The sequence below is a fragment of the Puma concolor genome, chromosome D2 (assembly GCF_028749965.1).
Source record: "Puma concolor isolate L17-30 chromosome D2, mPumCon1.1.hap2, whole genome shotgun sequence".
Classification (NCBI taxonomy): domain Eukaryota; kingdom Metazoa; phylum Chordata; class Mammalia; order Carnivora; family Felidae; genus Puma; species Puma concolor.
The window spans coordinates 11,334,773-11,359,260 of NC_141677.1; the positions used below are offsets into that span (position 1 = coordinate 11,334,773).

Genomic DNA, 24,488 nt, shown 5'->3' on the forward strand with positions numbered 1-24,488 from the left:
CCTCACGGCAACACTCAGAGCTATGGTCATCTGATTTCTTGAGTCGAGCATTGAAGAGGGGCCTTAGTGCACAGTCACATTAAGAAATGCATATGAGTTTCAAAATGGTCATTATTTAATCCCTCCTGTTGGGAATCATGCTGATGACCACTTAGGTAAATCTCAGCCCCCACGCCATGAAGCTAAATTCCCACGTACCTGTTGCATGCCGTAAATTGCAGCCCACGTGCCGTAAAGCTCAAGCCCACATACCTGCTGGATGCCGTAAGTCCAGCCCTGCCGGATTCGATCCCGGGCCCACACGTTGTGAGCGTTCTCCGCCAACTTGTCCACCATGGCTTCCTGAGACGGCGTGAGTTTAATGAAGCTCAGGTCCATCGGGGCAGGCTTATACCCACTTGTCAGCTGGTAACTACAAAGCAAAACAAAAGAGATATGTAATTGACCTTTCAAAAACAAGTCCAGGCTTAGAAATCCCTCTAAGGGTCTTTTTATGGCCCCACCCACTTCTAATGATTCCAGACACCACACTGGGGACCGCTGGCCGGTCGGTCAGCAAGCCTGGAGCCCTTCATGCACGCTAATAACTCATTAGGCACAAAGGCCACGCGATCTTTGTTTTCATTTTTATGTCAATAAAACTAAAATAAGACACCTTACCTATCTCTCAAAGTTGAGAAGGACTTAGTGTTTCTGAGTTCCTAATATTTGAGGCTTTTTTATAGTATTAACGAAAATACTGGTTACCAATGAAAACATGTGATAGATTTCTCTTCCCATTTATATTTTCTTCAATTTTCAAATGTTATATTAAATTCATATATTTATTTAATAAACCTGTGGGTCCTTTCAGATACTAGCTGTTCATTACTGCATAGGGAGATTTTAATGCATTTATGAATTCATTCCCCCTTTTTGACTTCCCTGGTTATATAATTTAGGAAACCTCTGGATAAGACAGAGTAGGAAATCCCAGGTGCATAATCATCTAAAATATTAGGAAGGCCTGGATTTTAGGGAATTCTTATCAGAGACTACTTCCATACTCTGAAATGGAAAGAAAGTACTAAAACGAGCATAAGTTTTCATGTTTCAGAAGAAATACAAAATTGAAAATATAAAAATTTAAACATGCACGTATTAGGGCAATAATACTGTCCTACTTCTCTGTACAGACACACACACAGCTGCCTCATTCTCTTTTTTAACTACTGAGATTTGAACAAAGCCTATTTTATAGCTGCCTCCCTGCCATTCTTCTGTCATTGTTCTATTCCCTATAATCAACTATGCCTTGAGGTCAGGATCTGTTTCTAATCCATTTTTCTAACTGTCTTTATACTTGAAACAGGGCATGGCAGATAAGCAGCCTTTTGATGATCTGTAGTGTTTGCAAGAATTAACTTTATATACTGAATATAAAGGTACATGCATCATTTTTATTTAATGTTTGTGTATCTTTGAGAGGGAGACACAGAGCATGAGTGGGGAGGGGCAGAGACAGAGGAGACACAGAATCCGAAGCAGGCTCCAGGATCTGAGCTGCCAGCACAGAGCCCCATGCGGGGCTCAAACCCATGAACTGCAAGATCATGACCTGAGCCAAAGTTGGATGCTTAACAGACCGAGGCACCCAGGCACCCCAGTACATGCGGCTTCATCTCAAAAGATTCTCCTTTGTACAAAGAAAACCAGCTAACTATACCAAGTTAAAAAAAAAAATTATTAGAACATGAGAAAATGCTCTTTGAGATAAAACTATGTCATCGTTTTTCTTTTAAGTATTCTGGGCTATGGCTCTCAGAATTAGCAGGCAACCTTCTTTGGAGCAGAGAGTTTGACTGCCGTATTCCTCACAATCTGTCAAACGGAGAATAGTACCAGATACATGGTAAGCATTCAATAAAAATATGTTGAATGAATTGATGTGTTACAGCAATAAATAATTTTAAGGTTGAATACAGTTGACTTTCCCTTAGTTACTTCTATTTCCTTAGGAGACCTCTAGTATTTTATAAGTCATTTACCTATAGACAAAAGTATGAGAAATATTTTGTTTTGTTTTGTTTAAGTGGATTAGATTGGTCTGGCAATTGTTACAGTTAAGGTTAATTCCTGCCTTATGTTATTCAATTTATAGTCACAAGCTATAATTATAGACAAGAAATTTCATTCTGTTTTAAATCAGCACTCTGCAGGTTTAGGTAATTAACAATATTTTTTTTTCCTTTTTTTTATATAAAGAGATCACATGGGATTTTTTAACCACTCATACAAATCATTGTATGTTATAGAATTCTGGTTACAAATAGATAAATCTGTAAACTAGAAGCACAGTCTACATACAAGTTCTTTTTTCAGAAAATATGTACATTTAAAGATTTTCTCTACACTCAACGAAGGGCTTGCGCTCACAACCCTCAGATCCACAGTCACATGCTCGTCTGACTGAGCCAGCCAGGTGCCACTCATTCAAAAAATATTTTCTTCAAGAAAGAGCTAATAGATTTCCAATGTACCAACAGATGATCAAGCTAACAGAGTTTATTTTCCAAGTACCAACATATGATCAAGCTAGCACAGTTTAATTTCCAAGTTTAACATGACTAGCTGGAGGCAGTGTTAGAATCAGTGATCAAGAACTCAGTCTTCTCTATCGCCCCATCTTCCCACCTCTGCTTGACACCCTCCTCCTGGCTTCCCCACCATCGCCCAGCAGGAGGTAGCATAACAGCACACAAGTCTTTCTCCTCCCATTTTCTAATGGCCCTGAGACCTCCTAACTGTCAGACAGGAGACATACCGGATACAGTTTGGAAACTAATCTATGAAAAATCGATTAGAGCCTAAGCCATCTTAATGAGGGGTATGTGCATGTGAAGTGAAAAAATCCTTCCCCTGACAACCAATAATAATGGTAGGCTTTCCAGCAATATCTCATACGGAATGGGGAGGGATGTTTGAAGGGTGGAAGATGGGAAGGAGGTCCTTCCATGTCAAAAATTATAGATAAATTCTAATGTATAAAGCTGGATAATATGTGACATAAGTGTTTCTCTTTATCTTGTAAAATTTCCTCTTCCTACATGGAATATCTACTAGACTGGCTTCAATCTGTGATCATAATGAAAACCCTTGGAGATGCATTTGCATCCGTTGATTTAACATGGCACAATAATTGGTTTATGCTCATTTTCATATGTAGACTATAATTTATTTTACTTTTCTTCATAACCCTGTGCAAGAAAGGATTTGAAGCTTCAAGAGATTCTTTTAGAGGCACCTGGATGGCTGAGTCGGTTAAGCATCCGACTTTGGCTCAGGTCATGATCTCGCGATACCTGACTCTCTATGTGGAGCCTGCTTCAGATTCTCTCTCTCTCTCTCTCTCTCTCTCTCTCTCCCTCTCTCCCTCTCTCCCTCTGCCCTTCCTGTGCATGCTTTCTCTCTTAAAAATAAACATTAAAAAAAATAATAAAGTGATTCTTTTAAATGGCTAATAATCCCATCCAACTTAAATTACTGACTCCCATTCCCCTGACCCTTATTTCCATACTGTTGTACTTCAAATCACCTATAGTAAAAATACAGATATCTTTGAAATTCACAGACTTAACAAAAATGGTGACATCATGAATGCTTAACCAATATGAATTAGTAGTATCACAATGATTTTTAAAACAATTTTCGTTTGGAGTACATGTTGAGAAAGTAAGAATCGAATCATTATATAAAAATAGGATTTTTTTAAAAGGAGCATAGGGGCGCCTGGGTGGCGCAGTCGGTTGAGCGTCCGACTTCAGCCAGGTCACGATCTCGCGCTCCGTGAGTTCGAGCCCCGCGTCGGGCTCTGGGCTGATGGCTCAGAGCCTGGAGCCTGTTTCCGATTCTGTGTCTCCCTCTCTCTCTGCCCCTCCCCCGTTCATGCTCTGTCTCTCTCTGTCCCAAAAAAAAATAAATAAATGTTGAAAAAAAAAAATAAAAAAAAAAATAAAAGGAGCATAAATGAACTTTGGTAAATACTGTCCATTTCACCTTATTAATGTAATTTTAGTAGGTACATAAAGATCAACCAACTGCTTATATGAAATATTCTCTTCTCGTGGTTGAAAAAGAACAAAAAGCAAAGCTTTTCCTGTGCTGCATGTAAACTGGAAACTAAGTGGTTTCAAGTAAAGTTCCAGATTAATTTCCAGAAATTTAAAAGAAATAAAGGAAAGAAAGATTACCATTATAATTCTTGGGAAGTAGAATTTCGTAGCTCAAATAATAGGTAAAAGTTGTATCAATAGTAATTCTATTAATTCAAAATATATCATCATATGCATCAAATACAAAATATCTCATGTTAAAGATGTTGATATGTTACATTCTCCCTTTTTGACCTTCCTGGGAAAATTCTGCCAGAATCAGTCAATAGATCTCTTTCTCCTGCAGTCTGGTTAGTAGGTATCGTTTTACTTCCTTTATTTTTATATGCAAAGTCCCTGTTCCATCAATCATCCTGAAATGCAGCCCATGAGGAATATATATGGAATTAAATAAATACATTCAATATACTGACCTTCCAAGGTTTCAAAATTCTTTTGTAGTTATTATCTCAGTTAATTTATTTTGACGTGGCATAAAATCCAGTAATTAAAAAAAACAAAACAAAACAGATTAATAAACTACATGTATAGGGCTTCAGTTTCTTTTCTAAAACACCTTTGCGCCTGGAGAAATAAAACAAAAATGAAACAAAACTGGCAAACTGCCAGTGTCATCTGCACCAAATTATCGAAGATGTAAACAAAAAAATGACAGCACTTGACCCCGCTGATGAGTTGTCACGTGAAGCAGCAATTTCACTTTGGGCTTCATTCCCACCTGACCCGCATTTTTCTGAAGCAGGTATTCTAAATGAGCCTCTGAATAAAGTGCTCAGTATAATATCACTAAAGGGGCAATTAAAGTGGTGGCATCAAAAACATGGCAGAATTCCAAAAACACTAAAGAGAAAAACCTTTTTTTTTTTTTTTTCTAGCCTCTCCCACCTCTCAAGCTTCCTTGTTTAGGATGAATCAGGTTAAATGAAGCTTGGAAGTCATTATGCTGTGAAAGATGCACAGTCAACATGAAAAGATTATGTCCAAGTTCAGTGGATGTGAGGTGTAAATTTCAAAACCAAATCCGCCCTTCAAGTACCTTGGAACAAATGGGAAAATCTCAGATGACTGCACATCAGAGATATTCAGGACAAGTTTTTGCTGGAAGCACATCTACTAAAAATGCATACTGGGCTGACATTTTCACAGAAAGAACAGAAAGAGAATTCAAAACTCCTCCAGAGCACAAATACAGGAGAATTAATTTCAATGTACAAATTAGGAGGGAAATGGACAAGGGATATGTTTCTTCTATTACTTCACTTCTTTGTTTTTAAGTAAAGGTAATATGATGAAGTGCCCTGGAGACCTGCCCCCACCACCCAACTCCCTTTTATCAATTTCTTTTTACTCCCTTCCCCTATCCCAAAGCCCCTTTGAAACAAAACCACAAGGTATCCAGTGCCCCAAGAAGGGGTCATCTCAAGAGAGAGACCAAAGAAAGCCATTCTTGGTTTGGATTTTTAAAATAGACTTTGAAAATTCACTGCAGAGACCATAGTCTTTTAGATAAAGGCCTTCTGACAGTAAAAGTTAGGTTTTTGAGTATCAAAAGAGCAAGGCTCAGATGCCTTGGGACAGAAGGAAGACCCGATAAAGACTTCTTATGCCCTGCCCAAATAGGTTCCACGGAGCCTAGAAGAACAGGAGGATTTAGAGGGAAGCCAGAGTTCTCCAACCCCCACCCAGGAAGAGACCAGGTAGATCCCGCGGCCAAAGTGAATTTCTGTCTTGTTCCCAGAGTGTACCAAGGATAATGGCCAGGTCCTAGAATCTCCCACACCCAAGCCCTTCATCGTGCAGCACGACTACAGAAAAACAGATATGGCAGCCAGCCAAGTCTCCCACCTCCCTCCACCAACTGACTGCAATCCCCACGTTGCCAGAGAGAATATTCTCAGGTTTCTAGCAATGAAGAGGCAAAAAGAAGAGCAGTGACCTGGAGGACTCACAGAAGTGAGAAGAAGAAACCCACTGTGTGGACTCATTACCAAGACCAGTGCGGAAAACAGGCACCCCATAAGATGCCAGCAGAGGTGAATGAAGACAAAACACAAAGACACTCACACCAAACTCAAGTCAGGCTCCTCTGAATCCTCTTTCTGTCTAGGACTCTGACCTTGGGCTCTGTCATGTTCCAATTAGTTCCATTTTAGCAAGAATCCTACTGATCGATCAGTTTAAGGAAAATCCTCCAACCTTCCTATCGGATGGCATCCCTCATCCCCTACCTTGTTATCCCATCACCGGGTCTGCCTTCAGCAAGAATCCTATCAAGTTCATCTTGCAGAATCCCCCTTCTTGATGTGTCTTCCTAAGTAATTTTCTATCTACTGACCTGCAGCCCTGCTGCTCCTTGGTTATAAATCCCCACTTATCACTGTTGTATTCAGAATGGAGTCCAGTTCCATACATAGGTCTCTCTTCCCTATTTGCAAAAGTTCCTGAATACAATTTGCCTTTATGGCTTTAACTCCTGTCCAGCTCTGGTTTTCTTTGACATAAATCAGTCCTGGCAGCACAGTCAAATGAGGTGGACGATGGATCCAGTGTTCGCTCCCCATTGGGTGAGTGTCCTAAACACAGGTGGTCCTGGGAGTAAGAGGAAGGTAGACCTTCAATTCAAATTCAACAATGAATATTCATTTGGCGGTAGAATGTTTTAGGCCCTATTCCAGGAACTAATGATATATCACTGAACAATATGGACAAAAAAGTCTATGGGAATTATATTCGGATGCAAGTAGGCAGTAAACAAAGTGTAAAACAATAGTATGTTAGAAGATGTAAGTGCTACGGGGAAAAATGAAGTAGAAGAGGGGACATGGGGAAAAGTACAATTTTACATAGGGAACTATTTTATTTTATTTTTTTTAAGATGTCAAGAAAAACCGCTTGGAGAATATGCCATTTCAATCAAAAATTTAAAGGTGAGAATAAACACAGAAAACAACGATTTTAACAGAGTTTTCCCTGAAAAGACTAGGATTAGGTTTCTAATACTAAGCTTCATTCTGGTGCAAGGCCCATTGGGCTTGAATGCAAGATTAAACCTGATCAGAGAAAATAAAGAACGTTGCACGCTAGCGCATTTTTTAATTTGTGGTTTGTGAAATTTACTGTTTACACAGAAAAGAAGTCTATAAACCGGTTTTGTTTTTTCGTGATCACAGTGCCTCACCATGACAGAAAAAATCCAATGGTATTTGTAACACTGCCTTTCACTTAGGTAAATATTTACACCAACTGAATTTGGTACATGTACTATGTCATGGGTCCACACATTCAGCATCCAAGCCTTCATCTCAAAAAGTCATTTGTATCTATATACATGCATTCTTAGCCTTAGATGATCATTCTTAGCCTTTTATGTGGCTCAATATGCCTGAGACACCACTTACCCCTCCATTTCCCAACACCACCAGGGACTTCATTAGCATTAGTGGTAAGAAGGTAGTGGGGTAAGGAGGGGATTTGTCACTGGATTTAAAGACCTCTCAGACAATCTAAACACTACCAATTCATAATTCAACATTACCTATTATTCCCAGTGATACAGTCAGACAATAAGTTCCTGGTCCTATGTTCTGTGCTGATTTATTAATACACATGAGTACTGAAGAAAAGTTTTAATAAATGGCATTGGTATTTAGACAAGGATTTTCTTTTCACTTAAACCTATAGTTTTGGGGGGCACCTGGGTAGCTCAGTCTTAAACTCAGGTCCCGCTCTTCTTCTAACTATATTAATTCTATGTTCATGTCCTCCAAGCCACGTGTCCTTCTTACCCCTGGTCTGCCTTGTGACAGATTTTCTCCTCTGCATTCTTCATCTCATTCCCTGACTTATTCAGGTCTAGTATTTACCTTTAGTTCTTTTTTAGAATCTCAATTGCCTTGGTAAAGATCTCCTTTTGTTTATTAACATTACTCCTGATTCCTGATTTCACCGGATCCTCTTTCTGAGTTTCCTCTTAACGTGCTGAATTTCTTCAGAGCGGTTACTTTAAATTCTTTATCAGCTCCTAATACTCTATGTCTTTGAGCTTGGTTGCTGGAGAATTATTTTCCTTTTGTGACTCTACACTTCTTGATTTTTCACGTTGCTTATAGGTATGCATTTTTGCTTTTGCATTTGAAATTGCCAAGACCCTCTTAACCAGCTCTTGTGTCTTCTCTGGTTCTTAGAGTTGGCCAGGCGGGTAATTAGAAACCTCTTTTTTTGATTTGCAGAGGGGAGTGTTATATTTCAAGTTTATGGTTACTTCCCTGCCCACCATGTGTGGCCTGTTCTCTGAGCATACTCCCTGTCTCCTGGAGTTCCCTGGGAACACACACACAAAGGCGGCAGCGGAGTAGGGGAGAACTATGGGTTTAGCACTTAGTGAGCTGGGGAGGCCCATGGACTGGGTAGGGAGATGGGGTAGGGCATGTCATTCCCAAAGGCTTCTAGATGGACTTTCTGCTGACCAGATTCAATGTCTGCAAATATTATCTTCCTCTTTCCCCAAATCCTCCCTAAGCTTCTACCCACTAAGCTCCCACATAGTAACTGGGTGCTGATGGACAGAAATGGGTATCTCAAGCTGCATCTTGCCAGCTGGGGAAGCTGGGTCCTCTCTCACCATCTTCCTCTTTTCCTGTGGGACAGGTCACCTTCACTAGATAAATCAGCCCCAAAAGGCACCTTCTTGGAGGTAGGGCAGTGTCCAGAAAATTTCTCCTACCACTTCACCATGACTAAACTCATTTTTTCCTTTTTCCTTTCTTTTTATTTTAATATTTATTTATTTTTGAGAGAAAGAGAGAGAGAGAGAGAGAGAGAGAGAGAGAGAGGCAGAGAGACAGAGACAGAGCATGAGTAGAGGAGAGGCAGAGAGAGAGGGAGACATAGACTCCGAAGCAGGCTCCAGGGTCTGAGCTGTCAGCACAGAGCCTGACATGGGGCTCGAACTCATGAACTATGAGATCATGACCTGAGCCACAGTCGGACACTTAACCGCTTAACCAACTGAGCCACCCAGGCACCCCTCCTTTCCTTTCTTCTTCAATGGTGTACTGGAATCTCCCTTTTGAAGGGCTAGATTTCTGCAAGCTCTCTGTAGTGGATGAGAGTCTGCTCAGTTCAGCACTCACCCAATTCTTGCCCAAACAGCCACAAGAGGGATCTGGGCAGTTGCACCTGTTAATCAGGTTCTAAGGTTTCTTTGGGGTCTGTCTGTCTCCTACCATCTGAACTGGTGAGTGAGATTCCTGCTGGGTCTCTTGGAGTAAGGTGCAAAATCCAGAAACCTCCACAAAGATGCTCTCGTTTCTGTATGAATGTCTAATTTGTTGATTAAAAGGAGGGCTAAGGGGTGCCTGAGTGGCTCAGTCAATTGAGCATCCGACTCTTGATTTTGGCTCAGGTCATGATATCATGGTTCCCAGAATTCACCCCTGCATCGGGCTCTGCACTGACAGTGCTGAGCCTGCTTAGGCTTCTCTCTCTGCTCCTTCCCCACTAGCACTCTCTCTCTTTCTCTCAAACAATAATAATAATAATGGGATCCATTAATAATCTACAAGGTACTTAAACCCCAAAGTTTTTTTTTTTTTTTGTTTGTTTTTTTTTAAGATTCAGGAATGATACACTATAAGCTACTATTACCTGAGATATTCAACATAGCCAATGCAATGACACAAGAAAAACAGTAGGCATATTGGAAAGGAAGAAAACAAAATGCCATCAATATCAGGTAATATTATTATTACATGGAAAACTCCAAGAATCTGCAGAGTTATTTTTTAACAATAAATTTAGTAATATTGCTAGATTGATATCTTTTAAAATATCATTTAGAGATCATGTGCAATGACAAAAAGAAAGAAATCCTTAATATCTAAAATAGATGAGACACATAGGAATAAATCTAACAGAAGAGGAACAGACTTCTGTAGATGTACACTCAATAAGGGCTGGGGCTTTGTTTATTACAATGCTCCTAGTTTCTAAAATGCCGGGTACAAGCGTGACATCAGCAACATGACTTGCCTGATGTTCCTTCTTTTTATCCCCCGTTTAAAAAAATTATTTATTTATTTGTTTGCTTGTTTGTTTGTTTCTTTAAGGAAGAGAGCGTGCAAGCAGGGGAAAGGGGCAAAAGCAGAGAGACAGCACCTTAAGCAGGCTCCAAGCTCAGAGTGGAGCACAACACGGGCTCCATCCCACCACGCTGGGATCACGACCTGAGCAGAAATCAAGAGTCAGATGCTTAACCCACTGAGTCACTCAGGCTTCCCACACTATTTCTATTTAGATTTTGTGTTTATCTGGGGTAACACAAAGCCAGGGTGACTGATGGAGATTACGGGGTGGCTGCTTTGCTTTAATCTTCATGATATTACTGAACACATTTCCAGACCTCCTATCTACAATGTGTGTACCTCCTGGAAACTGAAATAAAGCAAAAACAATAACAGGATATAGCAATCATTTCTTTAACACTTCTCACTTAATACCCAAATATCCTTATGAAGAAGGTATCATCTGTTAGCAGCTGAGAAAGGTGAGGTTTTGAGAAGTTAAACAGGATCACGGAATAGAGGCTGTAGCCCAGCAGGTAAAATCACCCCTATAGCATTCATAGTCTCAGATTCTGATCGTAAAATGTTGATAATAATGCCAACTTTATAACTATTCCTAAAATATATTCTTTTAGTGGGGCACCTGGGTGTTACAGTCGGTTAAGGGTCCAACTTCGGCTCAGGTCATGATCTCACGGTCCATGAGTTCGAACACCGTATCGGGCTCTGTGCGGACAGCTCAGAGCCTGGAGCCTGTTTCAGATTCCGTGTCTCCCTCTCTTTCTGCCCCACCTCCACTCCCACTCTTTCTCTCTGTCTCTGAAAAATGAATAAACCTTAAAAAACATTTTAAAAAATATATATTCTTTTAGTAAAAACCAAGTTAAATTATACGAATATTTTTTGTAGAAAGTAGAAAACCACAGATAAGCAGTTAGGAATATAGGCACAGGTGAATACACGCACACCTACACACAGAGAAAATAACATACTTTTTATAACATACTCCCAAATATTTCCTGAGCTTTGTTTCCTTACTGAGGAAGTCACCCAGGTGTCCATCAGGAGTTATCTGGATGCTGTCAGAACGGCTAAACTTAACAACTCAGGAAACAACAGATGTGGGTGAGGCTGAGTTGAAAGGGGAACACTTTTGCACTGCTGGTGGGAATATAAACTAGTGCGGCCACTCTGGAAAACAGCATGGAGGTTCCTCAAAAAATTAAAAATAGAGCTACCCTACTACCCAGAAATTGCACTGCTCGGTATTTATCCAGAGGATACAAAAATGCTGATTCAAGGGGCGCCTGGGTGGCTCAGTCGATTAGGCATCTGACTTCAGCTCAGGTCATGATCTCACAGTTCATGGGCTCGAGCCTCGTGTTGGGCTCTGTGCTGACAGCTCAGGGCCTGGAACCTGCTTCGGATTCTGTGTCTCTCTCTCTGCCCCTCCCTCCCCTGCTTGCACTCTGTCTCTCTCTCTCTCTCTCTCTCTCTCTCTCTCTCTCTCTCTCTCTCTCTCTCTCAAAAGCAAATAAACATTAAAGAAAAAATTTTTTAAATGCTAAATCAAAGGGGCACATCACCCCAATGTTTACAGCTATCAACCATAGCTAAATTATGGAAAGAGCTCATATGTCCATCATCTGGTGAATGGTTAAAAACAATGTGTATATATGGTATGTATACAATGGAATATTACTCAGTGATTTAAAAAAATGAAATCTTGCTATTTGCAATAACATGAAAGGAACTAGAGGCTATTATGCTAAGCGAAGTAAGTCAGAGAAAGACAGATACATGATTTTACTCATGTGGAATTTAAGAAGTCAAACAGATGAACATAGGGGAAGGGAAGCAAAAATAATATAAAAACAGGAAGGGGGATAAAACATAAGAGATTCTTAAATACAGAGAATAAACTGAGGGCTGCTGGGTAGGGGGATGGGCTAAATGGGGGATGGGCATTAGGCAGGCACTTGTTGAGATGAGCACTGGGTGTTATATATAAGTGATGAATCACTAAATTCTACTCCTGAAACTGTTACTACACTATTTGATAACTAACTTGGATTTAAATACAATTAAAAAAAGAGTTATTTGGGTGCACTAAATTGATGCATAGACTAATGTTTAGACGTTCAACTTACTTCTTGGGCAGCTTCATTTTTTTCACCTTTTCTTCAGCATGTTCATCTGCTATTCCCACATGACATCCTAATGCCAACAAAGTCCTGGAAAACAAAACCAGAGATGAGCTGTAAGAACTCCCTTTCTATGTCTGGAATAACCCAACACAATAGCGGATGGGAATAAGGTAGGACGGTCAACCTTGAAAGCAGAGAAGAAATTGTTGATGCAAAGGAAAAACGCTTATAAAGTATTTAGTTTTGAGTAATGAGTAAGACATTGAAAATTGAAACATCACAAAAAAACAAGCGAATAGTATGTCTTTCTCCAAACCCCTCCCTGTGGTCCTGTTTCTTTCCCTAAAGGCACTGATTGCTTCCAATTCTTGAATATCCTGCTCTAGTCTGTGCAGTCTCTAACACACATGTATGGGTGTGTGTGTGTGTGTGTGTGTGTGTGTGTGTGTGTGTGTGTGTATTGTTTCTTTGTTCCCTTTTACACAATGAGTATAGTTCTCTGCAATTTTCTGTCTTGACTTTGCACCATAACTTTGATATATGGTTCTTTCATAAAGAGCTGGCTTATTTTTCAAGAACTTTGAAGTTCTCCATTAGTTGGATGTATCAGAATGTTTTTACCCAGTTCTCTGTTCATACCTAGTCTTTTGTTATTACAAACAATGCCACAATGAACAACCTCATACATTTAGTACATGTACTGTATCCTTCATCTGTAGGTTAAAAATTCCTAGACATGGGATTACTGAGTCACAGGGTATATACATTTTAAAGATTTATAGGACTCCTGGGTGGCTCAGTCAGTTGAGCATCCAACTGCGGCTCAGGTCATGATCTCACAGCTCGTGGGTTTGAGCCCCACGTAAGGCTCTCTACTGTCAGTGCAGAGCCTGCTTCAGATCCTCTGTCCCCCTCTCTCTCTCCCCCTCCTCCACTGGTTCTGTCTCTAGCTCTCAAAATAAATCAGATAAAATAAGGATTCATAAATATTATCAAATGTCTATAGAGTTGATAATAACTTACATTCCCACCAGCAGTCTACAACATCGCCTGTTTCCCATACACAGTTACCAAACTACTTACGCTTTGCCAATTAGTCGGTTAAAAGGGTATCTCATTACCATTTTGATTTGCTTTTTTAAGATTATACTTTTAAGTAACCTCTACACCCAACATGGTGCTCAAACGTACAACCCCAAGACCAACAGTCATATGCTCTACCAGCAGAGCCAGCCAGGCGCTCCTGTATTTTTCATATTCTAAGTGTATCTGAGTGCTTTTTTCATATTCTTAAGAGTACCTGTACTTTTTTTCTTTGAAAATATTATTTGTTCACTTTTCCATTAGATTTGGGTTTTTTATTGCATTTTAGAAGCTCTTCCTATGTCTGAGATAGGAGCTGCAAATGTTTTTCTCTAGTCTGTCTTTTTCCTTTATTTAGTGCTATTTATATGCAGAATCTCAAATATGTTTTTATATAACTGAAACTTACCATCTTTTCTTATAGCTTCTGAATTTTATGTGGCACTTAGAGATACCCCATTTGTAAAGTCATTTGAAGAAAAATGTCCATGCTTTCCTGTGTGGGGGTGATGGTCAGGGGGGTCTATTAGCTTCAGGCACAGCTTAACTTTATTTTTTTTTCCAGATGGATACCTAATTCTTCATAAAATATTTACCAAATAATTCACCTTTTACCACTGGTTTGAAATGCAACCTTTAGTAGACACAAATGCCCATATGTTTTTAATCCTTTACTGAACTTTCTATCTAGAAAAAAAATCTTGTTTGCAAATGTCTATCAGGGGTCCCTGTTTGCCAGGAAGGGTTTATCCATTTTTTTTTTTAAGATACTCTATCTTTTCCTCCCCTGAATGACCTTTCATTGCTTTTCCTGAGAAATATCCTTACCATTCACATGTAGAACTCAACCTTTAAAGTCCCCCAGGTTTATATGGAACAATGTGCCTTTAGTAGCCATGACAATGAGTGGTTTCTCCTATCCCAACAGAATAAGAGACAATGGCTAATCCTTTTTGGATTACAGAATTCCTAGGTTCTAGTCAGTTCCAGAAGGGATGTGGCAAATATCTACAATTCATTTACACTTATCCTCCACAACATCTTAAAAATGAAAATCTGGAGATAGATAGATGGCATAGATAGGTACAGCTATGTATATTTACACAACAACTGTCATCAACTTAAATTTTAGGTTAAACGTGGTAAAATTCAGATGATCCTGTGAAATTACCCTTCAAGTGTTAACCTGCATAAGTATGGACAGATCAAGAACTGACTGAAGCTATAAAAATTACCTAGAGAATGTGCCAATTAAAATGAGATCGAGGGGCACCTGGGTGGCGCAGTCGGTTAAGCGTCTGACTTCAGCCAGGTCACGATCTCGCGGTCCGGGAGTTCGAGCCCCGCGTCGGGCTCTGGGCTGATGGCTCAGAGCCTGGAGCCTGTTTCCGATTCTGTGTCTCCCTCTCTCTCTGCCCCTCCCCCGTTCATGCTCTGTCTCTCTCTGTCCCAAAAATAAAATAAATAAACATTGAAAAAAAAAATTAAAAAAAAAAAAAAATGAGATCGAGCATGGGGCACCTGGGCGGCTCAGTCAGTTAAGCGTCTGACTCTTGGTTTCGGCTCAGGTCATGATCTCATGGTTTGTGAGTTCAAGCCACACATCGGGCTCTGTGCTGACAGTATGGAGCCTGCTTGGGATTCTGTCTCTCTGTCTCCCTCTGTCCCTCCCCCACTCACTCTCTCTGTCTGTCTCTCAAAAATAAATAAACTTAAAAACAATTTTAAAAAATGAGACTGATCATTAATAGAAGAATAGAAAACACACTCAGAGAACAAACATGGGTTACACGTATTCAATCAGTGTCCATAGGACAGGAAGTTTTTTGTCATTATTCCTTCATTCATTTAACTATTCAATAAATATCTCCTGAACATCACTAGTGGTAGGCCCTGTCCTAAATTCTGGGGATAAGCTTACTGGTCAGTGAGGACTACAGCAATAGTTAATTACAATTCAGTGTCCTGTGTCCAATGAGATACGTAGAAAGCTATGAAACCATCAGGAGGATGCCAGACCCAGCTCTGAGGGAACTCAAGGTGACAATAATATTAGGATCTATCTTAAACTCTGACAATTCGATCTTTGAGGGCACACCCACTGAGAAATCTTCTGATTACAATGAATGGAGAACTTGACTATACATTAAGTGAGGGCCTTGAATGCCACACTGAGGGACTCACACTTAGGTGGATGGACAACAGACAGGTTACTGAGGATTATGCTCAGAAAGATAGAATTAGGGGCGCCTGGGTGGCTCAGTCGTTTAAGCGTCCGACTTCAGCCAGGTCACGATCTCGCGGTCCGTGAGTTTGAGCCCCGCGTCGGGCTCTGGGCTGATGGCTCAAAGCCTGGAGCCTGTTTCCGATTCTGTGTCTCCCTCTCTCTCTGCCCCTCCCCCGTTCATGCTCTGTCTCTCTCTGTCCCAAAAATAAATAAACGTTGAAAAAAAAAAATTTAGAAAGATAGAATTAGAAGCTGTCAGGTCAGAAATGTACCTCGAAAAGGTTAATTTATTACTGTTTTAATAAACCTGCAAAGTTGTACGACCATCACTACAATCCAGTTTTAGAATATCTCATCTCACCAAGTTCCTCATGCCTGTTTGCACTCATTCCTCACTCCGACCCCACCTCCCCCAGGCAACCACTAATCTATATTCCGGCTCCGTAGATCTGCCTTTTCTAAAAATTACATATAAAAAGAATCATACAGGGGCGCCTGGGTGGCTCAGTCGGCTGGGCGTCTGACTTTGGCTCAGGTCACGATCTCGCAGTTTGTGAGTTCAAGCCCCGCGTCGGGCTCTGTGCTGACAGCTCGGAGCCTGGAACCCGCTTCACATTCTGCATCTCCTCCTCTCTCTGCCCCTCCCATGCTCATGCTCTGTGTCTCTCTGTCTCTCAATAATAAATAAACGTTAAAAAAAATTTTTTTTTAAAGAATCATATAAATTAGGATCTTTTGTGCCAGGCTTTTTTGACTCAGATTAATGTTTTTTAGGTTTATGAATGTTATAATGTTTACCAGTAGCTTATCTCCTTTTATTGCTGAAAAGTATCCCATTGTGGGGCTACATCACATTTTGTCTCTCCTTTCATAAGTTTATGAACATTTGCATGGTTTCAACCTTTTGACTATTACATATAATGCTTCTATGAAGATGCTTCTGCAGACCTTCATACAAAAGTCTTTCCATGGATATAAGGTTTCATTTCTCTTAGTTACATGTGTAGGAGTAGAATTGCTAGGTTGTTTGGTAAATTAATGGGGGTTTTCCGGTCTTTTATGTCATAGCCCTTCGAATGTGTGTGAAGTATTTCATTATGATTTCACTTGCATTTTCCTAATGAGCTATGATGTTAAGCATTTTATAAATGTGCTTGCTAGTCATTCATAGACCTTTGGTAAAATACATGCTCAAATGCTTTGTTTATTTTTAATTGGGCTGTATGTACTCTTATTGTTGAGTTGTAAGAACTCTTTATATATTCTGAATACAAATCCTTTAGCAGGACTTCCCCTTATTTTCTACAAAGTCTACAAATATAATGTATGATATGTATGACATAATTTATATGACATATAAGTATTTTCTCCCAGTCTGTGGCTTTTCTCGTCAAAAGTTTCTTCATAGTTTCTTCTGAAGTACAAAAGGTTTTGCTGTATATAAAATGCAATTTATTGATCATGTGTTTTGGCTTTATATCTAAGAATTCTATGCCTAATCCAAGGAGGTTTTAAAATCAGAGCAACAGATCATTTAAAAAATCTATTTAGTGAAATTATCAACCACCCCAAGTTCTTTGAATTGGTCTCTGTATTATCTGTATTAAAACCACTGTATCTGGTTTAATGCTGTTTAACTCACATGTTTAAGACGTTTAAAAGTCTGCTGAGGAGTAGGGGCACCTGGGTGACTCAGTCAATTGAGCGTCTGACTTTGGCTCAGATCATGATCTCATGGTTCCCGAGTTTGAGTCCCACACTGGGCTCGCTCCTGTCAGCGCAGAGCCCAATTCAGATCCTCTGTGCCCCCTCCCCTCACCCTCCCCCGCTCACACTCTCCCTCAAAAATAATAAACATTTAAAAACAAACAAAAGGATTATATTGGAATGCATTATCAAAATATTTAAAAAAAAAAAAAAAGAGTCTGCTGAGGAATGAGGAGAGAAGAGCACACTACAAAGCGTGCCCAGGGAAGCCTGGGCGAGGCTAGGTGTCCTGGTCCACAGCAGAGAAGAACAGAATAACGGAGCAGAAACAGACTACCCGACAGTAGGTTCCCTGTCTCTGTCTTAGTAACCGCAGATATCTGCAGTAACTTGCACATGTCTTCAGTAAATACTACTAGATTAAACAGCCGGAACTGGTCCATGTGGCACTGTAGTACTTACAGCAGACTTACAGGAAACAGGTAAACAGACTGGCATAGAGCCACGGAGGGAACACGAGGCACCCTGCAGATGACGAGCACTTGGTATGGAAGAGCCTGGTTACAGACTGAGCTTTATTGCCTATTCATTGCTTCACTCATTCAAAGAACATTTACCAGGTTCTGGGTAAAGTCTGAAAAATGGTGGGTAAATGAGAAGCCCGCCCCCAAGAAATGCAGGGTCGGGTGGAGAGGCCATCCTGTGATTACACAAACCAGGAGAGGAAGTGTCTATGCTGAGAGATACAGAAGGGGCGCGTGTCCACAAAAGGGGGCCTTACTGCGTCAGGGAATGTTTACTGAAACCGCAAATGTTTCCTGAGGAAGCGATCGGAGATGTAAGGGATGAGAACAGGGCCCAGAGAGGAACCTCCCAGGAAGAGGACACATAGAAAGCCCTGTGCTGGAAAGAAATATGCAAACAGGTGAGTCAGAAAAGGCTAGTGTGATGGCAAGACAGAGAGAGAGTAGCCCTCCCATAGGATGAAGCTGGTTAGACAGGAGGCCAGACTTTGTAGACTTTTATACAAATTAAGGCCCTGTCTTCATCTAAAGATCGGTGGAAAGCTGCTTTAAAAGAATGTCAATTGTGGGGGTGCCCGGGTGGCTCAGTCGGTTGGGCCTCGACTTCAGCTCATGTGATGATCTCACGGTTCATGGGTTTGAGCCCCCACCCCCCCGTCGGGCTCTGTGCTGACAGCTCAGAGTCTGGAGCCTGCTTCGGATTCTGTGTCTCCCTCTTTCTCTGCTCATCCATCTTCTCTCTCACTCTCAAAAATAAATAAACATAAAAAAAAAATGTAAATTGGGAGAATGACGTGGAGACCTAAGTGTTCAGAAACGACCAGCTGGCTACCAAGCACGGAAGGAGAAGAGAGGAGAATGTATACATTTCCGCTGGACCCGTGGGGAGTGCATGCCACTTTCAGATGGTTAATAATGGTAGCTTAGGTTAATGTGGTACGGGACGCCGGTAGCACGGGAGGGGCTGGAGGGCTAATCGCATCATTAGCGATGGAAGAAAAGAATTAAGTGGATGGACTAGAGGATCATTAGAAGACCCTGGGTGAGGGGAAAGAGAAGCGACTCTGAGATAGCTGGTGTGTGTTACGGGGGTGCTTCACCATTCGAGGGGAAGAACGCTTTTTAAAAGCCTGAGACTGGAGGGGTTAAACAAATCACAAAGTTTGAGGTACACCTGCAATATCCAAGCAATTTGGCAACAGAGTAAATTTTCTGTGCTGGATGCTTTGTTGGAACCAGGTATTATGACGGTGAATGAAAACGAAACAAAAGAAAACATCACGGCCCCTACCTTCATAGAGCTTCCAGTCCAATAGTAAATATTAACATATTAAATAACTCAGAAAGTAATACTAAAAATTGTGTTGAGAGCTATAAAAAATACTACAAGGTGTTATAAGAGAGAGTGGGGAGGTCATGGGGAAGGTCTCATCGAGGAAGTACATTTAAGCCTAACGGTGAGGAATGGGTAGGGAGGGGCCTATCTAGGAGTAAGGCAAAGAACTTTCCAGGCCAAAGGAACGGCATATAGGAGGCAGGACAAAATGTGAATCAGTGGAGGGAAGAAACCACGGGGCTGGAACAAGGGCAGGAGTTAGATACACTGAGAAGTGGGAGGTGTCAGATCGCCCAGGGCTTATACAGACCCATGAGGCTGGGACATTTGATGATTAAGTGCAGTGGGGACCCACCGAACAGTTCTAAGCAACATGTATATGACTGCATCCGGGCAGCCGAGACCTGCTGCTGTGCACAGAATGAATTGGAAGAAGCCAAGTGGGGGGGCGGGGGGGCAGTGAGGAGATTCCCGTGACAGTCTAGGTGACACGTGATGATGGCTCAGACTGAGAGGAGTGCTGTGGAAACCGGGGAAGGGGAAAGACTGGAGATACACTTGGGAGGACCTGATGATGGGTTGGATGCAGGGATCAAACAAAAGGAGGAGTCCAGGATGACTCCTAAGCTTCTAGTCTATGCAGCAGGATGAGTGGAGATGCCATTCACAGGGGACGAAAGTCTGTAGGTCAAGGTGCCTCAGACGCAAACAGGGAAAATACCAATTGAAGAACGGGAGACACACAGGGCAGGTGTCTGGGGTACAGATGTACATCTAGGGAGTTGTCCGCACCTGTGTGGTATCTGCGTGGGAGGAGAATGCCCGAAGACTTTGCAACAGAGAGAAGACTGAGCCCAGGACTGAACAGAAAGAATCACAATATTTAGGGGAGCCTGGGTGGCTTAGTCGGTTGAGTGTCTGACTTCAGCTCAGGTCATGATCTCACACTTCGTGGGTTCAAGCCCTATGTTGGGCTCTGTGCTGACAGCTTGGAGCCTGGAGCCTCCTTCAGATTCTGTGCCTCCTTCTCTGTCTCTGTCTGCTTGTGCTCCCTCTCTCTCAAATATAAATAAATAAACGGTAAGAAGAGTCACAATATTTAGAGACGGGGAAAACTGTTGCCAGCAAGAGACTGAACTAAAATAAGATACAAAACTAGAAGGGAAACCTGCTCTTTTACATTTTATTTATGTTTGACAGACAGAGAGAGACAGAGCACAAGTGGGAGAGGGGCAGAGAGAGAGGGAGACACAGAATCCGAAGCAGGCTCCAGGCTCTGAGCTGTCAGCACAGAGCCCAACGTGGGGCTCAAACTCACAAACCACGAGATCATGACCTGAGCTGAAGTCGGATGCTTAACCAACTGAGCCACCCAGGCGCCCAGGAAACATGCTCTTTTAAACAAAAATCACTCCTTTTCTCTTAACTGCTACTTTTCTCCCCTGGTTCCATATTGCTCCCCTTGGTGTCCCTGTGTCCCGATTCCTCATCTCATCCCTCCCTACATACATATGCAAACAAATCACATTTCCCAAAAATAATTTTAAGGAAAAAACTACTTGACCAGAAGAAAAACACTGTCATAGTCTTCCTCGATTTTTGTTAACTTCCAAAGAAAGATTCTTTTTTTTTATCTAAAAAAAATTTTTTTAATGTTTATTTATTTTTGAGACAAAGAGAGACAGAGCATGAATGGGGGAGGGTCAGAGAGAGGGAGACACAGAATCTGAAACAGGCTCCAGGCTCTGAGCTGTCAGCACAGAGCCCGACGCGGGGCTCGAACTCACGGGCCACGAGATCATGACCTGAGCCGAAGTCGGCCGCTTAACCAACTGAGCCACCCAGGCGCCCCTTCCAAAGAAAGATTCTATGCAAGTATACAATATGTTGATTAAAAATCATTATAACTTTCACTTCCCAAACATAAGTCATTTATTCAATAATTAAGATCGGGGTGGGTGCCTGGGTGACTTGGTCAGTTTAGCATCTGATTCTTGTTTTTGGCTCAGGTCATGATCTCACGGTTTCATGGGCTCAAGTTCCACATTGGGCTCCGTGCTGATGGTGCAGAGCCTGCTTGGGATTCTCTCTCTCCCTCTCTCTCTACCTGTCCCCCACCCATGCATCTCTGTCTCTCAAAATAAATACATAAGCTTAAAAAAATTTAATATCTGGGGGCGCCTGGGTGGCGCAGTCGGTTAAGCGTCCGACTTCAGCCAGGTCACGATCTCGCGGTCCGTGAGTTCGAGCCCCGCGTCGGGCTCTGTGCTGACAGCTCAGAGCCTGGAGCCTGTTTCTGATTCTGTGTCTCCCTCTCTCTCTGCCCCTCCCCCGTTCATGCTCTGTCTCTCTCTGTCCCAAAAATAAATAAACGTTGGAAAAAAAAATTAAAAAAAAAATTTAATATCTGGAATTCAGAAAATACTGGGAATAAATCAGAAACTAAGATTTTAGGAACACTGGTTAAACTGGGGACAGGGCTTGGCAGGCATGCTGTAACCACTGTGCCGTCCTGAGAGAAGGTGCCAGAAGTCTGCAGAACTCTACAGTACACAGACGACTATCAAATCTGACGTTGTCTTTTCTCAACAATTGGCACAACAACAACAAAAAATTCACAGAAGAGCATCCAAAATTCAAATTCACTTAAAATAACCCTTTAACCCCAAATAAGGGATATGCTGGAGTAATCTTTTGCTTCTCTGTTACTTGGCACTTCTCAGAATTCAAATGAATAAAGTGTTAATCACCCCCATGATATTCTTATGGAGTGTCAGACATGTAGTGCTCAAGGCTTCATCAGTATTCTACGATTTAGTCCCCACAATTCCACAAGGTAGATTCACTATGACCCCCATTTCAATGAGGGAAGAAAATCTAAGGTTCAGAAAAATCTAAGATTCCTTTAGAACAGCAAGTGCTTGAACCTATACCAACCAAAGTCAAAGTTGTTCTCTCCTTCTTTGCTCTGGAGACTTTCAAACAAAGGACTAAAGAAAATACGGGAAGAAACTACTGTGCTTTCTCTAAACTACTGAGATTGGGCCAAGCTTGGAGAGGTGGGGTCTCTTCTGGTGCTAAGGTAAATTTTTAAAGAAATAGGTTAGGGGCACCTGGGTGGCTCAGTCAGTTAAGCATCTGACTTGGGCTCAGGTCATGATCTTGCGGTTTATGGGCTCGCAGTTTGTGAGTTTGAGCCCTGTGTTGGGCTCTGTGCTGACAGCTCGGGGCCTGGAGCCTGCTTCAGATTCTGTGTCTCCCTCTCTCTCTGCCCCTCCCCAGCTCACATTCTGTATCTCTCTCACTCAAAAATAAATAAACACACTCAAAAAAAATTTTTTAAAGAAACAGATTAAATCAGCTCATTGTAAAACCATAAACTATTGAGAATTGGCTCATGAAAAAGGTCATTAGCATTCACCATGGGCAACAGCACCATGGTACATGCACTCTGATGATTAATCAAACCAGCCACCAATGGCTCTTAGGAATGAGATCAGATTACATGCAGTCAAACTCAACACACTAAATGCAAATACAGAGATTTCTCCACCTCACTGCTTCCCAGGATTCGCCCTTTGCAATAGCTGGCCGAGTTGCCAATCACTAAAATTATAGGGAGTGTACTGCAAATTTAACTAAATTATCTTCGACCATGACCTTTCAATAAAACATTTTGTTGTCAAAGATGGGCAAATGGTGAGCTGCTGTGAATTACTTATTGAAATGTACAAGCCTCTCATCAAGAACACAAGAAAGGAAGGCAGGGCATCCCAAACACGGGGTACACAGGTCACAGCCATGCATTATGCATTCTTTATCACCGGCACACGCTGCGAATTTTTATCTTTGGTAGGTTCTCAACTTACTTGATTTGTATATATTTCCCTTTCTTTTTAAATCAATAGTAGAACCTAAACTCCTTCTATGCCCAATATGTTAATTTCCATAATGCTAATTACTATCACATCTTTGAAGAAATATACTTGAACGCGAAACCTAGAGTGTGACAAGGTGGTTAAGTTTTATGTTCTGAATCCTTGGTAAAATCAGTTCCATGGAAGTAACTCCTTACCCTTCACAAAACTGAAACAAATAAAAAAGGATGCAACGTATAAGCCTACTATAAGCATGAATTAGAATAAGTGACCCATTTGAACAAATGTAGTCCTAGAAGGTCATCAAGGACAGAAAAGGAATAAAAGAAACATGATAGTGCTTTCAAAAATATTTTCTGAACTTTGCTGTATTAAAATGTAACATTATTCTCCCTCCTTTATTTTATACTACCTCATTCTTTCGTTTGCAATGGTTAAGTGGCACATTTCATGACAGCAATTGGCAGAGTCACTGAAAAGCACATCTGCCGTTAAAGACGACATGCAAGGGGCGCCTGGGTGACTCAGTCAGTTAAGTGTCCGACTTCAGCTCAGGCCATGATCTCATGGTTCATGGGTTGGAGCCCTGCATTGGGCTCTGTGCTGACAGCTCAGAGCCTGGAGCCTGCTTCAGGCTTCAGATTCTGTGTCTCCCTCTCTCTCTCTTCCCCTCCATCACTCGCTCTCCGTCTCCCAAAATGAATAAACATTAAGTTTTTTTTTAAAGATGGCATGCGAACAGTCTACAGTAGCCTTTCTCAAAGTGTGGCAAATGGTCCTGAGGTATCCTCTGAAAAAAAGACGGTATAGCTCAATAATCTGGGGAAATATAAATGGATTCCACCCCAATTTAAAGATTCATAGTACTGGAAAATCCATCAGTAAAAAATAAAAACTTATTTAATTATTTTAACTCAGCATCTTTAAAATGTGTTAGAGCTATCTGTGATGAAGGACCAATTTTCTTTTAATTTCTAGCCTGCAGTGGTCTGATTCTCTGATAAAATACAAAAAAACTTGTCAGAGAAAATCGTGTTTTTTTTTTTAATTTAAAATGTACGTATGTAGGTATGTATGTATTTTGAAAGGGACAGAGGGGGGGGAGAGAGAGAGAGAGAGAGAGAGAGAGAGAGAGAGAGAGAGAGAGAGAGAGAGAATCCCAAGCAGGCTCTGTTCTGTCAGTTCAGACCCTGATGCAGTGCTTGACTGTGGCTCGAACTCACAAGCCATGAAATTATGACCTGAGCCGAAATCAAGAGTCGGACGCTGAACTGACTGAGCCACCCAGGTACCCTGAGAAAATTAAATTTTTTAAATGAAGACATAAAATACAAGCTTACATTTTGTAAATTATTTATAAATTACTGTTTATA

General features: G+C 41.2%; 1 protein-coding gene across 4 annotated transcripts in view; it reads right to left on the reverse strand.

Moving 5' to 3' along the window:
* The window catches only part of RYR2 (ryanodine receptor 2), a 760,386-nt gene that overhangs the window by 294,216 nt on the left and 441,682 nt on the right, over positions 1-24,488 (reverse strand). For all 4 annotated transcript variants that reach the window (XM_086679587.1, XM_086679586.1, XM_086679585.1 and 1 more), the window contains 2 exons: positions 12,364-12,447; positions 253-412 (listed from right to left, as the gene is read on the reverse strand). In XM_086679587.1, the coding sequence (XP_086535713.1) occupies positions 253-412; positions 12,364-12,447 (244 nt within the window). The remainder of the gene's footprint in view (positions 1-252; positions 413-12,363; positions 12,448-24,488) is intronic.